This window comes from Nerophis lumbriciformis, linkage group LG22 (genome assembly GCF_033978685.3).
Source record: "Nerophis lumbriciformis linkage group LG22, RoL_Nlum_v2.1, whole genome shotgun sequence".
NCBI lineage: Eukaryota > Metazoa > Chordata > Actinopteri > Syngnathiformes > Syngnathidae > Nerophis > Nerophis lumbriciformis.
In genome coordinates this window covers 34,051,908-34,072,458 of record NC_084569.2, presented here as the reverse complement: position 1 = coordinate 34,072,458, position 20,551 = coordinate 34,051,908, and the positions used below count along the sequence as shown (strand labels likewise).

The window sequence follows — 20,551 nt, the reverse complement described above, 5'->3', positions numbered from 1 at the left end:
CTTGTCTTGTTTAATAGATGTCATCAGTATCCAAACCTGACATAATCGACCATCAAATTAATCGTTAGTTGCAGCCCTAAAGAATGGGGGACCGAGTTTTGTGTCACAAATGTAAACTGGGTTGTCCCGATACCAATATTTTGGTACCGATACCAAAATGTATTTCGATACTTTTCTAAATAAAGGGGACCACAAAAAATGGCATTATTGGCTTTATTTTAACAAAAAAATCTTACGGTACATAAACATGTGTCTTATAGCAAGTTTGTCCTTAAATAAAATAGTGACCATACAAGACAACTTGTTTTTTTAGTAGTAAGTAAGCAAACGAAGGCTCCTAATTTAGCTATTGACGTATGCAGTAACATATTGTGTCATTTATCATTCTATTATTTTGTCAACATTATTAAGGACAAGTGGTAGAAAATTAATTCTTAATCTACTTGTTCATTTATTGTTAATATCTGCTTACTTTCTATTTTAACATGTTCTATCTACACTTCTGTTAAAATTGAATAATCACTTATTCTTCTATTGTTTGATACTTTACATCAGTTTTGGATGATACCACACATTTAGGTATCAATCCGATACCAAGTAGTTACAGGATCATACATAGGTCATAATTTAAGTCCTCATGTGTTCAGGGACATATTTCCTGAGTTTATAAACATAATATAAATAAATAAATAAACGATAAAAGATTTTGTAATGCTAAAAAATAGTGATGGAATCATAGTATCAACTAGATACGCTCCTGTACTTGGTATCATTACAGTGGATGTCAGATGTAGATCCACCCATGGCGTTTGTTTACAATCAGGGGTGCTAGCTTGCTGTTAGCTTGTTGGTGTGTAGTGAAGCATATTTAGCTATTCCTCGTCCTGCAGTGATAATGATACTTGTAAGAAACTCACGTTATTTCTCGCCATGGAGAGGAGTATTAGTGATTTAGAAGTAGCTAAAACACTGCTGACTGTGGATGGACGTTAGCTGCTAGCTAGCTAGCCATGTTTTAAAGCACCTCTTCCTGAGGGCGTTTCACCTTTATCGTTAGTTTTTAGACCAAAATGCGTCCGTTCTCCCTTTTTTGTCTACACACTGTCTGCTTGTAAGTACTCTATGATTGTGCGCTGCCGAACATGCTCCTCTGCTTGTAAAACCAGCAATGTCACGACGTGACGACGCCCTGTAAAAAAAAAAGAAAGGGGGCTGGAACCGGTACTTTTAGAGGCGATATAGTACCGAATAGGATTAATTAGTATCGCGGTACTATACTAGTACACTGCAAAAAGTTAGTGTTCAAAATCAAGAAAAAAATAAATAAAAATTAGGGGTATTTTATTTGAACCAAGCAAAATTATCTGCCAATAGAACAAGAAAATTTGGCTTGTCAAGACTTTCCAAAACAAGTAAAATTAGCTAACCTCAATGAACCCAAAAATACCTTAAAATAAGTATATTCTCACTAATAACAAGTGTACTTTTCTTGGTAGAAAAAAAAGACCTTTTTGCTCAATATGTTGAAAAATATTCTTAAAATGAAGTAAATGCTAGTGCCATTATCTTGACATAATGATATGCGCTCGGCATTACATTTCTTGAAACCAGCAAACTTATACTAAAAAAACAACAAAGAGACGAAGCAGAATGCATCATCAGAGAGGGTGTTCAGCATGGTTAGAAAAATAGTGACAGAGAATAGAACAAGGATGGACAATTCAACCCTTAACTCAACAATGAGTAGATGAGTGTTATGTGTGTGTATATGTGTAAATAAATAAACACTGAAATTCAAGTATTTCTTTTATTTTTATATATATATATATATATATATATATATATATATATATGTGTGTGTGTGTGTGTGTGTGTGTGTGTGTGTGTGTGTATATATATGTATATATATATATATATATATATATATAGCTAGAATTCACTGAAAGTCAAGTATTTCTTATATATATATGAAATACTTGACTTGGTGAATTCTAGCTGTAAACATACTCCTCCCCTCTTGACCACGCCCCCCGCCACTCCCCACCTCCCGAAATCGGAGGTCTCAAGGTTGGCAAGTATGGCGCAAACAGGAACTAAAAGAGTAAAAAAAATAACAAAAAATAACAAAAAACATGATCCAGACCACAGATCATGACACATATTCACCATTACCGTATTTCTCGGAGTATAAGGCGCTCCGGAGTATAAGTCGCACCGGCCGAAAATGCATAATAAAGAAGGAAAAAAACATATATAAGTCGCACTGGAATATAAGTCGCATTTTTGGGGGAAATGTATTTGATAAAAGTCAACACCAAGAATAGACATTTGAAAGGCAATTTAAAATAAATAAAGAATAGTGAACAACAGGCTGAATAAGTGTACGTTATATGAGGCATAAATAACCAACTGGTATGTTAACGTAACATATTATGGTAAGAGTCATTCAAATAACTATAACATATAGAACATGCTATACGTTTACCAAACAATCTGTCACTCCTAATCGCTAAATCCCATGAAATCTTATACGTCTAGTCTCTTACGTGAATGAGATAAATAATATTATTTGATATTTTACGCTAATGTGTTAATAATTTCACACATAAGTCGCTCCTGAGTATAAGTCGCACCCCCGGCCAAAGTATGAAAAAAAACTGGGATTTATAGTCCGAAAAATACGGTCCTAAGCCTAACTCTCTAACCCTAACCAAATAACTCTAAATTAAGTCTTTGTTACTTAGAATATGTTCCCCATACTAAAGTGTTACCCAAATGTTATAACTCCTCCGATTTGATACTATCCAAAAGCCCAAACTATCACATAAATGCCCAATTTAACATTCTGTCATTTTTATGTAGACACTTTAGAAAGTCTTGACCTCTGTATGTATGACGAGAATATCGCAAATCTTCACCAGGCAACTTTTTAATCAAATTTTAATAATAAGATATCGAGACTGATTTGGTGGATTTTGTCATTACGGGGGGGGTCGCAGCTTACTGCGAGATTTGTTCTCCTGGGAAGCAATCGGACTATTCCGGACAAGGCGTGAAGGTAGGAACATATTTAATTATTCAAATAACACTCAACGAAGTTATGAGTTGGGAAATTGTGTTAGATGTAAATATAAACGGAATACAATGATTTGCAAATCCTTTTCAACCCATATTCAATTGAATGCACTACAAAGACAAGATATTTGATGTTCAAACTCATAACTTTTTTTTTTTTTTGCAAATAATAATTAACTTAGGATTTCATGGCTGCAACACGTGCCAAAGTAGTTGGGAAAGGGCATGTTCACCACTGTGTTACATGGTCTTTCCTTTTAACAATACTCAGTAAACGTTTGGGAACTGAGGAGACACATTTTTTAAGCTTCTCAGGTGGAATTCTTTCCCATTCTTGCTTGATGTACAGCTTAAGTTGTTCAACAGTCCGGGGGTCTCCGTTGTGGTATTTTAGGCTTCATAATGCACCACACATTTTCAATGGGAGACAGGTCTGGACTACAGGCAGGCCAGTCTAGTACCCGCACTATTTTACTATGAAGCCACGTTGATGTAACACGTGGCTTGGCATTGTCTTGCTGAAATAAGCAGGGGCGTCCATGGTAACGTTGCTTGGATGGCAACATATGTTGCTCCAAAACCTGTATGTACCTTTCAGCATTAATGGTGCCTTCACAGATGTGTAAGTTACCCATGTCTTGGGCACTAATACACCCCCATACCACCACAGATGCTGGCTTTTCAACTTTGTGCCTATAACAATCCGGATGGTTCTTTTCCTCTTTGGTCCGGAGGACACGACGTCCACAGTTTCCAAAAACAATTTGAAATGTGGACTCGTCAGACCACAGAACACTTTTCCACTTTGCATCAGTCCATCTTAGATGAGCTCAAGCCCAGTGAAGCCGACGGCGTTTCCGGGTGTTGTTGATAAACGGTTTTCGCCTTGCATAGGAGAGTTTTAACTTGCACTTACAGATGTAGCGACCAACTGTAGTTACTGACAGTGGGTTTCTGAAGTGTTCCTGAGCCCATGTGGTGATATCCTTTACACACTGATGTCGCTTGTTGATGCAGTACAGCCTGAGGGATCGAAGGTCACAGGCTTAGCTGCTTACGTGCAGCGATTTCTCCAGATTCTCTGAACCCTTTGATGATATTACGGACCGTAGATGGTGAAATCCCTAAATTCCTTGCAATAGCTGGTTGAGAAAGGTTTTTCTTAAACTGTTCAACAATTTGCTCACGCATTTGTTGACAAAGTGGTGACCCTCGCCCCATCCTTGTTTGTAAATGACTGAGCATTTCATGGAATCTACTTTTATACCCAATCATGGCACCCACCTGTTCCCAATTTGCCTGCTCACCTGTGGGATGTTCCAAATAAGTGTTTGATGAGCATTCCTCAACTTTATCAGAATTTATTGCCACCTTTCCCAACTTCTTTGTCACATGTTGCTGGCCATTCTAAAGTTAATGATTATTTGTAAAAAAAAAAATGTTGATCAATATGAACATCAAATATGTTGTCTTTGTAGCATATTCAATTGAATATGGGTTGAAAATGATTTGCAAATAATTGTATTCCGTTTATATTTACATCTAACCCAATTTCCCAACTCATATGGAACTGGGGTTTGTACAAAAAAAACAGAAAAACAACTGCATGCAGTACATGTATTTTTGTCTTGTCAAAATGGAGTTAGCATCATTATTTCCAGGTTTTCGCGGGCCATATAAAATGATGTGGCCCCCCCGGCCCTTGAGTTTGACACCGGACTTCTGCAGTATAGAAAAATAGTGTAAAAGTGTTTCTGCAAATGTTACATTGACGACATGCTGACAAACTGAACAACTGACGGCACTCAATTCCCCCAAGCTTGCCCGCACACCAAAGCATCTTCTCCGGTATCTCATTTGAGCTGCTTCACGGTCAAGCACACCATCAGCAGCTCCCAGAATTTAGACATCCGTACCGATTGGATTCATTTTTTGCCTTTACCTGTTTGGCTGTGAAGTAGGCCATGGCCGTGTCCGTGACGTGGTAGGCCTGCAGGCTCAGCTCCGATAGGTTGGGCAGAAGCTGCGAGATGGCGGCAATGGCGTCATCCGCCACGTTGATGCAGTCGCTGACACTGAGCGACGTCAAGCGAGCGTTTAAACTGGACCACAGGCCGGCCTCCGTGAAGTCGTTGCATCCGGACAGCTCAAGGTGCATCAGACCCTGCATTTGCTCCAGCATGACCTGCCACACAAAAACAGCGTGTTTGAGTCTCTGGAGTGGAATACTGAGTCAGTGTCAATCATACTTGCCAACCTTGAGACCTCCGATTTTGGGAGGTGGGGGTAGGGGGGCGTACTTGACTTTCAGTGAATTCTAGCTATATATATATTTGTTTTATTTTATATATATATATATATATATATATATATAAATAAAAGAAACTTGAATTTCAGTGTTCATTTATTTACACATATACACACACATAACACTCATCTACTCATTGTTGAGTTAAGGGTTGAATTGTCCATCCTTGTTCTATTCTCTGTCACTATTTTTCTAACCATGCTGAACACCCTTTCGCAGATACCTAGAAAGGTTTTGAGTACCACCAAAAAAAACTGAACCTATGAAGACAGTATAAAAGTCTGTGTTAAAGGTATACAAATACTGTTTGTATAATAAGCATGTTATTGTTTACAAATGAGGGTTAAGAGTTCAGTACTAAAGAAAATTTAAAAAAAGAATGTGGCTTGAGTACAGTTTTTTAATTGAGCTGCTGCATTTTTTGGTTGGGTTGTTTATTTATTTTGAGTAACTTCTACATTTCTAAAGGGGGAGGAATGTAATAGAGTGATCTATGTTTGTCTGTTGCCATCTCCTGGTGAATGTTGGCTATAGCGTACTGGGGTTAATTTTTGGTTGGCCAACGATTTACGTCAAGTGTGTGAGTCTGTTCTGAAGTCTACAGTAAAGAGACGTACTTCATCACCTCGCCTGTTTATTGCCTCCAACTCAATATATTACAACAACATTGCTGTTTACGGCAGACGAACTGCTTTACGGTAGACGAAAACGTGACTGCTGTTGTTGTGTGTTGTTACTACGCTGGGAGGACGTTAATGAAACTGCCTAACAATAAACCCACATAAGAAACCAAGAACTCGCCCTCCATCATTCTACAGTTATAACGTGTTTGGGCAGGCACGCTGTTTATATTGTGGGAAAGCGGACGTGAATACAGGCTGTTGACACGTCACTCAGGTCCTCATGGAGCTGGAGGGGGCGTGGCCTCCAGCTCCGCCTGAATTTCGGGAGATTTTCGGGAGAAAATTTGTCCCGGGAGGTTTTCGGGAGAGGTGCTGAATTTCGGGAGTCTCCCGGAAAATCCGGGAGGGTTGGCAAGTATGGTGTCAATATTGTTGTTTCGTAGCAGTGGGCATGTCACTCCAAATATTGCTTTAAGACATTTGAATGTCTGTTGAGCTTCTCAATTATCCAGGTTATTAGGGGTGTCAAAAAAATAGATTTTCGAATAAATCGCAATTCTTATTTGCAACGATTCTTAATCGATTCTAAAATCTATTTGCATCTATTTATTTGTAATCTGTCATGTCCACCCACCCGGGCAAATCATATTGTTGATTTTTAGCAGTCGAGCTACTTTTTAAATGATCAAGTCGAGGTGATCTACCTCATAAATATATATATATATATATATATATATATATATATATATATATATATATATAAGGAAGCCTTCATCACATTGAAGGACCACAAACCCAACTTCGCAAATAACCCAACATGCCGACTAATAAACCCAACTAAATCTGAAATAGGAAAAATCAGCAAAATAATCCTGGACAGAGTCAACACAAAAATCAAGGACAAAACACCACTCAACCAATGGAGAAATACAGCAGCAGTAATCAAATGGTTCAACAACATCCAAGACAAACAACAGCACAACTTTATCTCCTTTGATATCGAGGAATTTTACCCTTCCATCACGCAAGACCTACTGACTCAAGCACTAGACTTCGCCTCAGACTACGACTCAATCACAGGCAACGAAAGAAACATCATCATCCACGCAAAAAACTCCATTCTCATCCACAACAGTACACCATGGCAAAAAAAGAACAATGCAACATTTGACGTCACTATGGGAAGTTTTGACGGAGCAGAAACGTGTGAACTCGTTGGGAGTTTCCTCCTCTCCCAGCTCGCTAGCCTCAATCTGAACCTTGGTATTTACCGTGATGACGGACTGGCAGTGTGTCGCGCCTCACCAAGGAGCAGCGAGAATACCAAGAAACGCATATGCCAAATTTTCAAAGAGAACGGCCTACGGATCACGATTGAAGCCAACAAGCAAACCGTCAACTTCCTTGACGTCACTTTCAACCTGAGAAATAACAGCTACCAACCATTCACGAAACCCAACACAACACTCCAATACGTGCACCATGACAGCAACCACCCACCCACCACCACGAAAAGAATACCTACCGGAATCAATAAAAGGCTATCGATGCTGTCATCTAGCAAAGCTGAATTTGACCAAGCAACCCCCCCGTACCAAAAAGCCCTTGATGAAAGCGGATACAATTTCACCCTCACCTATGAACCCACGCCAGGAAACCAGCCAAAAAAGAACAGAAAACGGAACGACATCATCTGGTACAACCCCCCATACAGCAAAAACGTCTCAACGAACATTGGACACAAATTCCTCAATCTGATTGACAAACACTTTCCCAAAGACAACATCCTAAGAAAAGTATTCAACAAGAACAACATTAAATTGAGCTACAGCTGCATGAACAATATACGACAAATCATCTCAAACCACAACAAAACAATTGCAAATGAGCCGTCGGCCCTCAGACAGAGCGACTCCAAAACCAATGTAATTGTCGAAAGAAACCTGATTGCCCTCTCAACGGGGGGTGCTTACAAACATCAGTTGTCTACCAATCTAAGGTAATACGCAAGGACATTAACACATCCGACACATATGTAGGATTAACCGAGGGAGAATTCAAAACCAGATGGAACAATCACAAGGCTTCTTTCAGGAACAAAAACCTGCGAAATACCACAGAACTCAGCAAACACATTTGGGACCTCAAAGACAATAATGTTGAATATTCAATAACATGGCAAATTCTTGCATCCAGCACACCTTACAATAGTGGTAATAAAAGATGCAACCTATGCTTGAAAGAGAAACTGTTTATTATTTACCGTCCAGACCTGTCATCCCTCAACAAGCGCAGCGAAATTGTAACAACATGCCGCCATAGACGGAAACACCTCCTAGGTAACACATGAGCCAATCACCACGCCCCTACGCCAGCCTGTACCCACCCACTCTGTGCCCTATATAAACCATGGTATGCGAATGCTCCCATTAAAATCTCCTGACGATTGAGGGTACCCCCCCTCATGAAACAGGCCTGTAGAGATGAAATAGTCTTGTGATTTTTTTCCCACACATACATATATATATATATATATATATATATATATATATATATATATATATATATATATATACCATTTTCAACCCATATTCAGTTGAATGCACTACAAAGACAAGAGATTTGATGTTCAAACTCAAACTTTTATTTTTTTTTTGCAAATAATCCTTAACTTAGAATTTCATGGCTGCAAAACATGCCAAAGTAGTTGGGAAAGGGCATGTTCACCACTGTGTTACATCACCTTTTCTTTTAACAACACTCAATAAACGATTGGGAACTGAGGAAACTAATTGATGAAGCTTTGAAAGTGGAATTCTTTCCCATTCTTGTTTTATGTAGAGCTTCAGTCGTTCAACAGTCCGGGGTCGCCGCTGTCGTATTTTACGCTTCATAATGCGCCACACATTTTCGATGGGAGACAGGTCTGGACTGCAGGCGGGCCAGGAAAGTACCCGCACTCTTTTTTTTTTACGAAGCCGCGCTATTGTAAAACGTGCTGAATGTGGCTTGGCATTGTCTTGCTGAAATAAGCAGGGGCGTCCATGAAAAAGACGGCGCTTAGATGGCAGCATATGTTGTTCCAAAACCTGTATGTACCTTTCAGCATTAATGGTGCCTTCACAGATGTGTAAGTTACCCATGCCTTGGGCACTAATGCACCCCCATACCATCACAGATGCAGGCTTTTGTACTTTGCATCGATAACAGTCTGGATGGTTCGCTTCCCCTTTGGTCCGGATGACATGATGTTGAATATTTCCAAAAACAATTTGAAATGTGGACTCGTCAGACCACAGAACACTTTTCCACTTTGCATCAGTCCATCTTAGATGATTTCGAGCCCAGAGAAGCCGGCGGCGTTTCTGGGTGTTGTTGATAAATGGCTTTCACTTTGCATAGTAGAGCTTTAACTTGCACTTACAGATGTAGCGACCAACTGTATTTAGTGACAGTGGTTTTCTGAAGTGTTCCTGAGCCCATGTGGTGATATCCTTTAGAGATTGATGTCGGTTTTTGATATAGTGCCGTCTGAGGGATCAAAGGTCATGGTCATTCAATGTTGGTTTCCGGCCATGCCGCTTACGGGGAGTGATTTCTCCAGATTCTCTGAACCTTTTGATGATATTATGGACCGTAGATGTTGAAATCCCTAAATTTCTTGCAATTGCACTTTGAGAAACGTTGTTCTTAAACTGTTTGACTATTTATTCACGCAGTTGTGGACAAAGGGGTGTACCTCGCCCCATACTTTCTTGTGAAAGACTGAGCATTTTTTGGGAAGCTGTTTTTATACCCAATCATGGCACCCACCTGTTCCCAATTAGCCTGCACACCTGTGGGATGTTCCAAATAAGTGTTTGATGAGCATTCCTCAACTTTATCAGTATTTATTGCCACCTTTCCCAACTTCTTTGTCACGTGTTGCTGCCATCAAATATAGTCGTTAGTTGCAGCCCTGCTCTTAAGATGAGCTGACTAACGTCAACATGGTGGTTGTTGTCATAAACAAAAACAAAACTAGCCATTGCTTTGATATTCAGACATGGGTGATCCTAAAGGATGTTTCAGTTTGTTGGCATGGTTTTCCTCACTTTCTGCATATCTAAATTTAGATTCTTGTGTTTTTCATGATATTTTATACTCTTATCTAACAGTGTTGATGTGGTAAATGTTGTCGTGTGTCGTTCCAGCTCCAAGGTCATCCTCAACCCCCGTGTCGTCACCGTTACCCTTTTGGTAAGATCAGCTGTGGTCTTGTGCAACGTTTTTGACAATGACTGCTTGTTTTTGTTTTCACCGTGACAGTTAGGGAGTTTCAATGTTGCAAATTTGTTGGCTTTCACTCAATCGTTTGCTTTTTACATACCCCGTTTCCATATGAGTTGGGAAATTGTGTTAGATGTAAATATAAACGGAATACAATGATTTGCAAATCCTTTTCAACCCATATTCAGTTGAATATGCTACAAAGACAACATATTTGATGTTCAAACTGATAAACATTTTTTTTTTTTTGCAAATAATCATTAACTTTAGAATTTGATGCCAGCAACACGTGACAAAGAAGTTGGGAAAGGTGGCAATAAATACTGATAAAGTTGAGGAATGCTCATCAAACACTTATTTGGAACATCCCACAGGTGAACAGGCTAATTGGGAACAGGTGGGTGCCATGATTGGGTATAAAAGTAGATTCCATGAAATGCTCAGTCATTCACAAACAAGGATGGGGCGAGGGTCACCACTTTGTCAACAAATGCGTGAGCAAATTGTTGAACAGTTTAAGAAAAACCTTTCTCAACCAGCTATTGCAAGGAATTTAGGGATTTCACCATCTACGGTCCGTAATATCATCAAAGGGTTCAGAGAATCTGGAGAAATCACTGCACGTAAGCAGCTAAGCCCGTGACCTTCGATCCCTCAGGCTGTACTGCATCAACAAGCGACATCAGTGTGTAAAGGATATCACCACATGGGCTCAGGAACACTTCAGAAACTCACTGTCAGTAACTCCAGTTGGTCGCTACATGTAAGTGCAAGTTAAAAGTCTCCTATGCAAGGCGAAAACCGTTTATCAACAACACCCAGAAACACCGTCGGCTTCGCTGGGCCTGAGCTCATCTAAGATGGACTGATGCAAAGTGGAAAAGTGTTCTGTGGTCTGACGAGTCCACATTTCAAATTGTTTTTGGAAACTGTGGACGTCGTGTCCTCCGGACCAAAGAGGAAAAGAACCATCCGGATTGTTATAGGCGCAAAGTTGAAAAGCCAGCATCTGTGATGGTATGGGGGTGTATTAGTGCCCAAGACATGGGTAACTTACACATCTGTGAAGGCGCCATTAATGCTGAAAGGTACATACAGGTTTTGTAGCAACATATGTTGCCATCCAAGCAACGTTACCATGGACGCCCCTGCTTATTTCAGCAAGACAATGCCAAGCCACGTGTTACATCAACGTGGCTTCATAGTAAAAGAGTGCGGGTACTAGACTGACCTGCCTGTAGTCGAGACCTGTCTCCCATTGAAAATGTGTGGCGCATTATGAAGCCTAAAATACCACAACGGAGACCCCCGGACTGTTGAACAACTTAAGCTGTACATCAAGCAAGAATGGGAAAGAATTCCACCTGAGAAGCTTCAAAAATGTGTCTCCTCAGTTCCAAAACGTTTACTGAGTGTTGTTAAAAGGAAAGGCCATGTAACACAGTGGTGAACATGTCCTTTCCCAACTACTTTGGCACGTGTTGCAGCCATGAAATTCTAAGTTGATTATTATTTGCAAAAAAAAAACAAAGTTTATGAGTTTGAACATCAAATATGTTGTCTTTGTAGCATATTCAACTGAATATGGGTTGAAAATGATTTGCAAATCATTGTATTCCGTTTATATTTACATCTAACACAATTTCCCAACTCATATGGAAACGGGGTTTGTACTTTAATGTATTTTTGGGTTCATTGAGGTTAGCTAATTTTACTTGTTTTGGAAAGTCTTGACAAGCCGAATTGTCTTGTTCTAATGGCAGATAATTTTGCTTTAGTTCAAATAAAATACCTCTAATTTTTGTATTTTTTTATTCTTGTTTTTGAACACTGACTTTTTGCAGTGTATGCAAGGCTTTCCAGAGTCACATTTCCCAAAGAGAAGAAAAGCAATCAATCGATAAATATCATAAAAAATAGGAAGGAAGTCAAGTCATTCATATGATAAGTACTACAGTTTGATGACTTCGACCAGAGGTGTCCGAAAGGGCACACCTCGTTTTGTACAAACCATACGAGCCACATTAAAAAGAGTTAGCGTAGCATGTATGCATTGGACCTGCAGCGGTAAATAAATGTATTAGGTCAGTGCTTCTCAACCTTTTTGACCTCGGGGCCCATCTTTTCCACTACACGGGACCCCTCATATATTAACACTCAATTATAAGGATGTAATGATACGTAAAAATTTCGGTTCGGTACACACCTCGGTTTAGAGGTCACGGTTCGGTTCATTTTCGGTACAGTAAGAAAACAACAAAATATACATTTTTGGGTTATTTATTTATCAAATTTGCAAAATCTTCCCCCAAAAATATTTTTCTTAGTGGAATATTTGATGTGAAGTAATGGGAACCTTGGATAGGTCAATAATTCATAATAACATTGATTTTGATTCAATATTATGTTTTGAGCAATGACAGTTTGAAAGAAAAAAAAAAAACAGCTTTGTTTTATTAGTCAACATTGCAACTTTTTCTAAATTACATTTCACCTTTTTTATTTCACTTTTGTTATGTTTTTGTTTATTTTAATAGTATTTTTAGAATGTGCCGTGGGCCTTTAAAACATTAGCTGTGGGCCGCAAATGGCCTCCGGGGCACACTTTTGACACCCCTGCTATGGATAATAAAACATTAAATCTGATAAATCTATGGATAAAAAGCAGAGCCTGGCGACGCATGCGCGTTTATCATAACTCTCTCTCTCTCTCTGTCTCTGCCCCTCCCTCACCAATGCTGCTGAGTGCACAATTTGTTTTGTTTTTAACCCCTTCTTAACCCTGAACGTACATTGAAAATACACGCAACCCTAACTCAAAATGCCGGACATTTGAGGCATTTAAGAAACTCCGCCCGGACAGCTCCGCAAAAGAGGACATGTCCGGGGAAAAGAGGACGTATGGTCAGTCTATTGTAGCTGTGTGTTGTGCCTCGGTGTGCATTGTTTACACAACGTGTGTTACGCTACTTAATATGTCCGTGTGGAAACTTGTTCGGTACACCTCCGAACCGAACCGGAAACCCCGTACCAAAACGGTTCAATACAAATACACGTACCGTTACACCCCTACTCAATTAGTATTCTTACCATTGCTTTTAATCATATTCAATAATTATATCTGACTTACTTGCAGTTTACAACCTCTTCAAATGATTTGAAACCATGTGTTAATCGCAAAGATGAATGAATGAATGAATTAAGTAAGTTTATTTCGCTCATATAATCAACCATCAATTTTTGCGTGACCAGTTTAACAGTACAGATTAGACATATTTAACAATCATACACATTTACACACAAAAAGAAAAGAAAAAGAATGACCGAAAAAGGAATAGGCTGAAGCCAAAGCTTATATTTGCCTATCCCAGGGGTCGGCAACCCAAAATGTTGAAAGAGCCATATTGGACCAAAAATACAAAAAAAATCTGTCTGGAGCCGCAAAAAATTAAAAGCCATATTACATACAGATAGTGTGTCATGAGATATAAATTGAATTAAGAGGACTTAAAGGAAACTAAATGACCTCAAATATAGCTACAAATGAGGCATTATGATGCAATATGTACATATAGCTAGCCTAAATAGCATGTTAGCATCGATTAGCTTGCAGTCATGCAGTGACCAAATATGTCTGATTAGCACTCCACACAAGTCATTAACATCAACAAAACTCACCTTTGTGCATTCATGCACAACGTTAAAAGTTTGGTGGACAAAATGAGACAGAAAAAGAAGTGGCATAAAACACGTCCTAGAAAGTCGTAGAAAGTTATATATGTAAACAAACTACGGTGAGTTCAAGGACCGCCAAAATTAGTAGGACAAAACGGTGCTCGCCAAATACTCGAATTAGTGAGGCATGTTTAATACAAACAGTGTGCTTTATAACAATTAGGGAGGTTTGCGTCATGTTTGTCCTTCTACGGAAACCATATTAAAACAATTGTTCATACATTTCTGAAAAAGCTCCAGAGAGCCACTAGGGCGGCGCTAAAGAGCCGCATGCGGCTCTAGAGCCGCGAGTTGCCGACCACTGGCCTATCCTATACATTCAATGAAAATTAGATTGCCTGGAACATCGTTCAAAAAAATCAATGGGATGAAAGTAATTGTTGCTATATTTGATCATTTTCAATTATTTCCCCTTTCAAGGTTTTCTTGAACCTTATCAAATAAGTGCATGTCTTCAGCTCATCACTGAGCTTGTTCCACCATTTAACTCAGGGGTGTCAAACTCAAATACAGAGTGGGCCAAAATTTAAAACTGAACAAAGCCGTGGGCCAAGGTTGAACAAATTAACCTTTTAATAGGGACTGTCGGAGGCAGATATTTACATATATCCGTATTTAAGTGTTACTTCTTTATTTTCATAATCATATTACAAAACAGCTCGTGTTTTTTTTCCAATTGTGGTCTTTTGGTTGTCTGCAAATACTGTGTGCTAACCTTGACTATGGAATGTAAGAAGGAGAGATACTCCTTCTCCTTATCTGTTCTTGTGTCCAGATGCGGAGGACAATGGGCATGTGTTTGGGCTGGAAAGACAAGACAACGAGGGTGGGAGGGAGAGAGACTTTATAGAAGAGAAGGTTTCCATATTTTAGATCAGACCATTTTAGCTGTGCGATTGAATGTTCTTTGCTGGACTGGTCTCATTATATTTCCAAAGCTTTGGGGATAAAATTACAAAATACCTATTCTGTCTCTGGTGGTTCTTCTACTCAGCTTTCAGTGTCATAAAGAGCTTGGGAGCGACAAGAAACTTGAATTCCCTGGGAGGAACAACTGGTCCGAACGCAACAGGACTCAAACAAGTTTTGCATTGAATATTGAACAAGCAAGGCTTATATACGGTAACTTTATAGTGACATGCAAAATCGAGTTTCAAATAATAATAATAATAATTTAAAAATATCAATGGCATATCAAATACAATTTAAATATAAATTGAATGCCTCTTTTCTATTTGCAGCCTTCTGAGGTAAATATCAACATTAACTTTTTCCACAGGCTAATAAATTTTAAAATAAAATAACAATGAATAAACCAACCATTCAGGACTAATCTGATGTGCCCAAGCCAGATACCTGCCATCTTTTCTTGGATGCTAGTTCATTAATGTCGGGGCTCAGGCTTTGAGCTGAGGCAACCTTCATTATCGAACGAAGGTGTTCATCAGTCATTATATCTCGTAGTCCGCCCGGACCACAGTCTTGGGGGCGTGCCTTAAAGGCACTGCCTTTAACGTCGACTACGAGCTGTCGTCACGTCTGCTTTTCATCCATTCTAACAACGTGCCGGCCCGATCACAAAATATGTGTGGCGTCTGTATAAAACTGAAATACATTTGTATTGTATATTCGTTCTTACTTTACCTATTTCAAAGATCAATATCCCCTGTAAATTATAGTTTTCTCCTCTTAATTTAAATAACCTAAGAATACAAGCTGTTGTTCTTTACTCGAAACATAATTTATATTGTTTTTAAAAACACAATATTTGAAAATGTTAACACATTAGAACTTATTAATAATGGATTGGTATGTTCATAGTAGCACGCTTTGTGTATTATTCTAATGACCCTTTTTTTAAGTTTAATTATTGGGTCTATGTTTGTTCTATAAACATTTCCCCAAACTTCAACACAATATGTTAAATATGGAAAAAAATAAAAGAATAACATAACAGATGATTATTTATTTAACACATAAACCTTGGGATTAGGTCAGAATTAGAAAAATGAGTAGTAACCAAATATAGATCAAAGGAAGGGGCTTATAAATAAATTCGTAATAATAATGCTGTGCTAAAATATATGAATTAATAATAAATGTGACTTAACTAAACTGTCAATAGAATTAAAGTGCAAAGGATAATACAGCTTAATCACTTTAGTCATATTTCTTGCGCTTAAGAAACTTCTCTGACATTACTGCCACAAGTGGTAGAAAAGTGTATTACAACTGAGGACTACAGCTGAGAAACAGGTATTTTTTGGTGGCTATCCTATGGTTAATAAACACTGTAAAGCAGTGGTCCCCAACCACCGGTCCGGGGACCGGTACCAGTCCGTGACGCATTTGCTACCGGGCCGCACAGAAACATTAAATAATTAGTAAACGACTGCATTTTGTCCGACTTAACTGTCGCCTGCCCCACTAGACCAGGTGTCGGCAACCCAACATGTTGAAAGAGCCAAAATACAAATCTGTCTGGAGCCGCAAAAAGTAAAAAGCCTAATGTAAGTGTTTATAATGAAGGCAACACATTCAGTAAGTGTCTAAGAGGGTGAGATAACTCCTGGAAATGACTGGCTTAAAACTGCCAAAGGTAAAGATAAGTGTGCCCAAGTTAAAGGAATGGGCAATAAATTATAATGGATTTATTACAATCTTTGCAAACTGGGTAACGTTTGCTGTGGTCTGGAACAACATGGCACACAATCAGAAATGCAGCCAATATCACATACAGATAATGTTTCAGGAGACATGCAAATATAAATTAAATACACAGAGGACATAAGTACAGGAAATGAAATGAGCTCAAATATAGTTACAAACGAGGCGTAATGATGCAATATGTACACGCAGCTAGCCTAAATAGCATGTTAGCATCGATTATTAGCACTCCACGCAAGTCAATAACATCAACAAAGCTCACCTTTGTGCATTCACGCACAGCACAAAAGGTTTGGTGGACAAAATGAGACAGAGTGGCATAAAACACGTCTTTCTGTGGCATCGTCGGAGAAAGTTGCACATGTAAACAAACTACGGTGAGTTTAAGGGCAGCCGAAATTAGCAGAGGTGGGACCAAGTCATTGTTTTGCAAGTCACGAGTAAGTCTCAAGTCTTTGCCCTCAAGTCCGAGTCAAGTCCCGAGTCAAGACAGGCAAGCCCCGAGTCAAGTCCAAAGTTAAGACTGGAAAGTCTCAAGTCAAGTCCTAAGTCCTGCATTTTGAGTTTCGAGTCCTTTCAAGTCCTTTTAACCACAGACTAATATATTAACACAGATTGTGTATGCTTTTTAGAGATGCGCGGTTTGCGGGCACAACCGCGGAGTCCGCGGATTATCCGCGAATCGGGCGGATGAAATTTTAAAAAATTAGATTTTATCAGCGGGTCGGGTTGGGAGATTGAAATTTAAAAAAATTAGATTTTAAATAGATTCAGGCGGGTGGCAGTTAAACCAATTCGGAAATATATATACATAGTTAAATGTTGTTACCCACATACGAAAAACGAGCAGGCACCTACAGCATATGCCACAACAGAAGACAAAAAAAAAAGAGATGGACACTTTTACGGAGCGGAGAAGGCCCCCGACGCCTCGCCGGGGTCCGGGACCGAGGCCCCTTCCCCCGAGAGGGCCCCACCGGGAGCCGTAGCTGAGGCGATCCGCGAGAAGGGCCCGACGCACGTCCAGGGTCACCACCGCGCCCACCGCACCGACACCCCGCCTCGTCCGCCTTCGCCGCGGCCGGCGTCACGCGCAGCAGGTAAGCAGCTTACCTGCCCGCCACCCCCGTGGCCGGGGGCTCGTAACAGGGGTCACTCCGCGCGCTCCGCCCGCGCAGCTTACCTGCCCGCCACCCCTGTTGCCGGGGGCGCGTAACAGGGGTCACTCCGCGCGCAGTGCGCTCACGAAAGGGGTGGGGCTCACCCTGGTTGATATAGACAGCAGCTAGGACGGTGGCCATGGAAGTTGGAACCCGCTAAGGAGTGTGTAACAACCCACCTGCCGAATCAACTAGCCCTGAAAATGGATGGCGCTGGAGCGTCGGGCCCATATACCCGGCCGTCGCCGGCAGCGAGACGCGCTTGGAGGTGCGCTCAGCGCGGCTCCCATATGATTGCGCACTGGTGTGCGTCTGGGTCGTGACAGCGTGGCACGCGAATGCTGCATTGGATCAGTCTCTTTTCTTTAACAGGCAAAAGCTTTATAACCTCACTAATGCCTTGCATCGTCTATATTAGATATATAACAACGGGCGGGTGCGGGCGGATGGCGGGCGGATGCGGTTCTGATCAAATGTTAGATCGGGTGGATTGCGGATGGTTGACGACTTTCTGATGCGGTTGCGGATGAAATAATTGCCTATCCGCGCATCTCTAATGCTTTTCAAACGCTGTATTTATTTATTAAAACAAGTGCATTTTAAATTGCAGGAAAGAAAATTGTGCTGACATTGCACTTTATAATAGCACTATTAACCAGTCATTTTAAACATTAACTCATTCCTTTACAGAACAAACACATTGAAAAATAAAGTGCAAATGTACTTATTTGTACAAAAGTGTTAACATTGAAAAAACATGACATATACGTGAACATAACAAAAAAGTTGTACTTTTTATATGTCAGGGCCCTATGCTGCATTGCATCTGCAAAAGACCAAATTAGCCAAGAGTCTGTCAGTCATTTGTGCACGATGGGGGCGTAGTATGATGCCACCATGGCTGAAAACTCGCTCCACTGGAGCACTGGAGGCAGGCACTCGGAACAGTGAAGGAAGAGTCTTCATGTTCAATGCCCAGAACAAAAGGGGGGAGAGAGTTGTTTTGGGTTGGTGCACTACTTGTAAGTGTATCTTGTGTTTTTTATGTTGATTTAATTAAAAAAATAAAAAAAATAAAAAATTATTTCTTGTGCAGCCCGATACCAATCGATCCACGGACCAGTACCGGGCCGCGGCCCGGTGGTTGGGGACCACTGAGGTAAACAACCAACAGTATGTCAGAAAGCTAGCTAAAACGGTACACATATTCATAATATAGTATACATTTTAACTGACCTTTATTTTACTATTTTTGTCTTTTTTTAGGTGGCTAAAATACGCGGTGCTGCTGACCGCCGTCTAACGTTACGTGTGATATATTGACTAACGTAACCCTGCTTAAAAAAAATCACTGAACAAAAAGTATGAATAAGGTAGTGAACTGCAACAGATTCCCGTGTTTGCAATAACGTTATAACGTTAGCAGTGAGTTTACAGCCTCACTGATTTAACTACACAGCAAATAAAAGTCACGTTACTTAGCCAATAAACGTTATCTTACATTCAAAACTTACCGTTCTTTGTGCAACTTCAAATGCCGGACGAAGTTGGAAGTTGTTGCCTCTCCATCAGTAATTTTCGAACCGCATGTGTTGCATACTGCAAACCGTTTTGTGTTGACCACCTCGTAATTTTTATACCCAAACAAAATTATTTTAGGTATCATTTTTTGTTCACTGGCGTGTGGTTTGGACATGTCTTCTTCGTTGGTTGTCCTGCAATTTGATTGGATGAATGCTGTGTGATGAAAACAAAGTAGATCTAATTTGATTGGCTGTTGTACTGAGAGCACACCAGCTGACACACGCAACGCTGATAGACAAGTACACAATGAAAAATACGGAGCGCTCCCGAATAACTTTTTCATCTTTGGGTTTTGGGGAAAGTAGCAAGTCATGTCAAGTCATGTCAATTCAAAAGGCTCAAGTCCAAGTGAAGTCACAAGTCATTGATGTTAAAGTCTAAGTCGAGTTGCAAGTCTTTTTAAATTTTGTCAAGTCGAGTCTAAAGTCATCAAATTCATGACTCGAGTCCAAGTCTTGTGACTCGAGTCCACACCTCTGGAAATTAGTACAGCAAAACGGCGCTCGTCAAAAGTGCCTCGTTAAAATCCAGCCGCTGTTGCTTAGGAGATGAAGTGTGTCTCTCTTTACTAGCTTTGTCGAAGCATGTTGCTTTTGTAGCAGTTTCAGCAGATTTTAATTGCTAGGATAGGATCTTTGATCCAAGACACAACTTACATTTAACTAAAATGTGCTTTTCTTTGTGGTCGACAAAAGAAAAGTAGTGAGAATATCTCCATGTTAAGAAACTCGGCTTCGACTTGTCTTGTTAGTAAACACAGACACGCCCCCTCCCACACACACAGATATACACACAGAGAGCGCACGGCGCGCCTCTTCCTTGTGACACAGGAACATTCAGAAGGACGACGCCGCAGCAATAAAACACTCTCAGATCTTCTCAGTTTCTAGCCGATACTACATAAAACATAACGCAGTAACACATCATGTAGTAACGGTAACTGAGTTACTGAATATAAAAAATAACGCGTTAGATTACTATTTACCGCCGAAATCAACGGCGTTACATTAACGAGTTAGTCCCAATACTGTTTATTACTAGGAACTTGTTTTTTGTGATATTTTAAGCCATACTTGCCAACCTTGAGACCTCCGATTTTGGGGGTGGGGGCAGGGCGAGGGGGCGTGGTT

At 40.0% G+C, this 20,551-nt stretch overlaps 1 protein-coding gene across 2 annotated transcripts in view; it reads right to left on the bottom strand.

The window, feature by feature from the left end:
* fbxl16 (F-box and leucine-rich repeat protein 16) overlaps positions 1 to 20,551 on the bottom strand; it is a 101,258-nt gene that overhangs the window by 11,407 nt on the left and 69,300 nt on the right. For both annotated transcript variants that reach the window (XM_061973775.2, XM_061973774.2), the window contains exon 3: positions 5,018 to 5,260. In XM_061973775.2, coding sequence (XP_061829759.2) covers positions 5,018 to 5,260 — 243 coding nt within the window. The remainder of the gene's footprint in view (positions 1 to 5,017; positions 5,261 to 20,551) is intronic.